General features: G+C 38.8%; 1 protein-coding gene across 1 annotated transcript in view; it reads right to left on the bottom strand.

The window, feature by feature from the left end:
* The window catches only part of usp34 (ubiquitin specific peptidase 34), a gene marked incomplete in the record, with an annotated part of 159,254 nt that extends 156,306 nt beyond the window's left edge, over positions 1-2,948 (bottom strand). The window contains 2 exon segments of the mRNA XM_014026634.1: positions 2,610-2,793; positions 2,885-2,948. Coding sequence (XP_013882088.1) covers positions 2,610-2,652 — 43 coding nt within the window.
* Between the last annotated feature and the right edge of the window lie 300 nt (positions 2,949-3,248).

Below are 3,248 nucleotides of genomic sequence, written 5' to 3'. Positions count from 1 at the left end.
TGGTTTGTTCTTACCTGTGAAGGCAGCTTAGCTCTGAGCTCTGTGTGTTACGGTGAGATCACCTCCTGTTTACAAGCGTGCACGCTCCCGACTGTGCCGTGCTGTGGGGGAGGAGCCTAGGAAGGGGAGCTGAGAGCAGGGGGAGGGACTACAAGGTTGTTTCTGTTCAAAATTTTTCTAAGTTTTTGGGTACTCAAGAAACTACATACAGCAGCTTTAATGTTTTTCTGACGATTAATTGCATACGATACGATTATGCCCAACCCTAGTTAACATATGAGTTTTATTTGTTAATCCTTTTAATAACAGGAACATTTGAGTCCACTGTTAAGGATGCAGTGGTGGGCACAGTTCCGCTAAAGGCCCTGTCACATTCGACAACTTATGCCAGCTTATGAAACATTTTTTATGTCAAAATTACTAATAAAAGTTATATATTTGATCAATTTGTTCACTTCTGCCAATTTTGGTCAATTTCTGTTTAGCCAATAACTTTTGAATATGTCACACCACAATCCAAATAAGCACCAAGTGACAGAGTTTTACATGCAGCAGTAATATGTGTTGCTGTGCTGTGCCATGAGAAGGCAACGCAATGCTACAGGCGGACTCTTCTTCACCCGACACAACACTGATCATTGAGTGATAGAAAACACAATATCCAGCCATCATTATTGCTGTTTATATACTTATATGAGCTGTGGAAGAAATTATAATAATTTATGGCTCGCCGCATCTTCAATCCATTTATACTCGCTCAGGAAAAAGACGTCCAAAATGGTGCAATCACCAACCTGCTGTCTCGTTGTATTAAAGTGTAATCCAAGCTTCTTTTCTTTTTTTTTAGTAAGACCCAAGGCCTAAAACACATGAGCCTGTCTGGCTGAAAGCTGAATTGGTGTTCAGACTTTTGAATAAAACCTTTTAGAAAAGAATCAACTAGTTTTCTGCAAACTTATTCAGACTCCAATTATTGATGATGTTTTTCTTACAGTTCCCCAATCTCCCCACTTATTCAGATTGAGTCTTTTTCACTTCCGTCAACTTTCACTCCTCTTTTTCTCCAAAGCAGCATACCTCCACTGGCTTCCTACGATCACAACAAATCACATAAGAACTCACATCTGTCTGTAAGACATTTTGAAAAGCTCTTTTTGGGGCACTCAAGGACACTGTACACACATCATCGAAAAATTGTGTAAGATTGAATAGAGAACAAAATCCTACATTAAAACTGAAAGTACAACAAATTAAGTTAAGAGGGATAGGGTGATCTAAAAAAATGTTTTGCTTAAGTACTTTTTTACGTTAAGAAACAAAAACCAGTTTTGTGTGTCTTTCTAAATCAAGAGATAAAACTGACTATGATCATTACAATCTGGACCTTTTATTTACCAAGACATTTTAATAATAAAATATAGCAAACAAAGTGCTGGTAACAAAGAAAACATGCATTGTCTTGTTATAACATACATGGACAAATTACAATCTATACCAGTACAGACTTCACAATAAAAATCACAACTACGGTACTATTACCAGAAATTTGTTTATGCAATATTTAACAAAGTACAGTCAAAACCTCAGAACACGCAAACACTGCAATCAGAAAAATTAAGTGTCAACTATTGTTATTACTAACTTGATATTAAAAGTACAATGCCACAAAGATGATTCTGATTTTAAAGGTTTTAGACTGAAGTGCAACAAAGCCTGGCCAGCACCCCAAATTTCTCAAATAAATTCTACTTTTTTTTTTATTTTCTCCACAAAACAGCTTCAATAGAGTTTGGTAGCAACCTTACAATGTGATTTACAACAAAAACTAACTGGTGTGTAAGATACAGTATGCACACACTTCTTCAAAAATATGCAAAAGCAACCGAGAATTACTGACGTGCATGTGACAAACTGCGCCTCATTGTAGCTCATTGGGCTAGCCTAGCTGTGGCTAACTAAGGTTTCACAGAGATACCACAACACTTATTGAAATGTCTGCTTGCATCTTAACGTCAACATCCTGAACATAAATTATATTTTGCAAGTTTGCCGAGTTCATGTGTAAAACAATGGGAGGCAGTGGGGTGGACATCGAGCAGAGTGACCTGACAAACACATCAACAAAGTCAGCCTGCCTTGCTAGCTTAACGGCTAACTTAGCAGAGGCTAATTTACCCGTGAAAGAACACTTATCACATCGTTTGTATCCCTCTGAATCCATTTAATGTCAAATGTGCGACGTTACGGATGTATTTCACCTATCGACAGTAATTCAATGCATTGATAACCTGAGTGCACTGGAAGTTTGATTATTTGGGCTGTTTCACAGGTAGGCCCTGAATTGACATCCACCTAAACCGATCGACGCGCAAACACAAGCGTCACCGACCACAAAATGTGTGGCCACGATGTCATCGCGTTTTCTTTGTTTGGGCTWTTAAAATATTGGATAGAAATATGAGCAACATACAAAAATACTTAACACTTCTTATTTAGCCATTCACCAAGCTAACTCGGTTCCATCAGGCTTCAGTGAGCAACGATGTTAAACAATCAAACAGCTAAATCGGCATCATGTGTGATGGGAATAAAATATTACGTTTACTTACTTTCATTTAAAACATCCACCAGCTCAGCGCAGTTTTCACACATTGTTCATGGAGAGGAAAACTGCGTGCACCAACTCAAACCATCGCACTGGAAACTGTTGTTGGCTGTATGTGGCTAGTTGTTGGGGATGGTAAAAATGCCCAGAAGGGGGTGATGAGTAAAAGTTATTTCACTAAACGAAACCTGGGAAACAGCAAAGTGGAAGACGTGATTTACATCCAAGCGAAGATGTTCTACATAAGGTTAGAGGCACTGAAGGATAAAAGTCAATCACCAATCTGAACGTTCCTGGAGAGTAGAAACAGCAGCCATGATGAAAAAAGGAGGGGAGGACGGGGTCGATAAAGCGTTTCGGCTGTTCGGCTTTTTCCGTGTGATGTCCTACAAATGTTCGTGTTTCTTCGGTAATCTCGCGATATTTTACATCACCGTCTCAATCTCGACAATTACATTTTAGACCAGTGGTTCCCAAACTTTTTGTCTTCTGACCCACAAAATATCCATGGCAAAAACTTGTGACCCCAAATATTACTGGTCTGAGTACATGAACTTCGTTAATAACATGGCTGTGTATTGGCAAGAATTTGGCGATACGATACATATCATGACAGAGGGGTCACGATACGATATATCCTGAT

This window comes from Austrofundulus limnaeus, unplaced genomic scaffold (assembly GCF_001266775.1).
Source record: "Austrofundulus limnaeus strain Quisiro unplaced genomic scaffold, Austrofundulus_limnaeus-1.0 Scaffold574, whole genome shotgun sequence".
NCBI classification, from domain to species: Eukaryota; Metazoa; Chordata; class Actinopteri; order Cyprinodontiformes; family Rivulidae; genus Austrofundulus; species Austrofundulus limnaeus.
The sequence above is the reverse complement of the archived record's forward strand: the minus strand, read 5'-3'. Positions and strand labels throughout refer to the sequence as shown.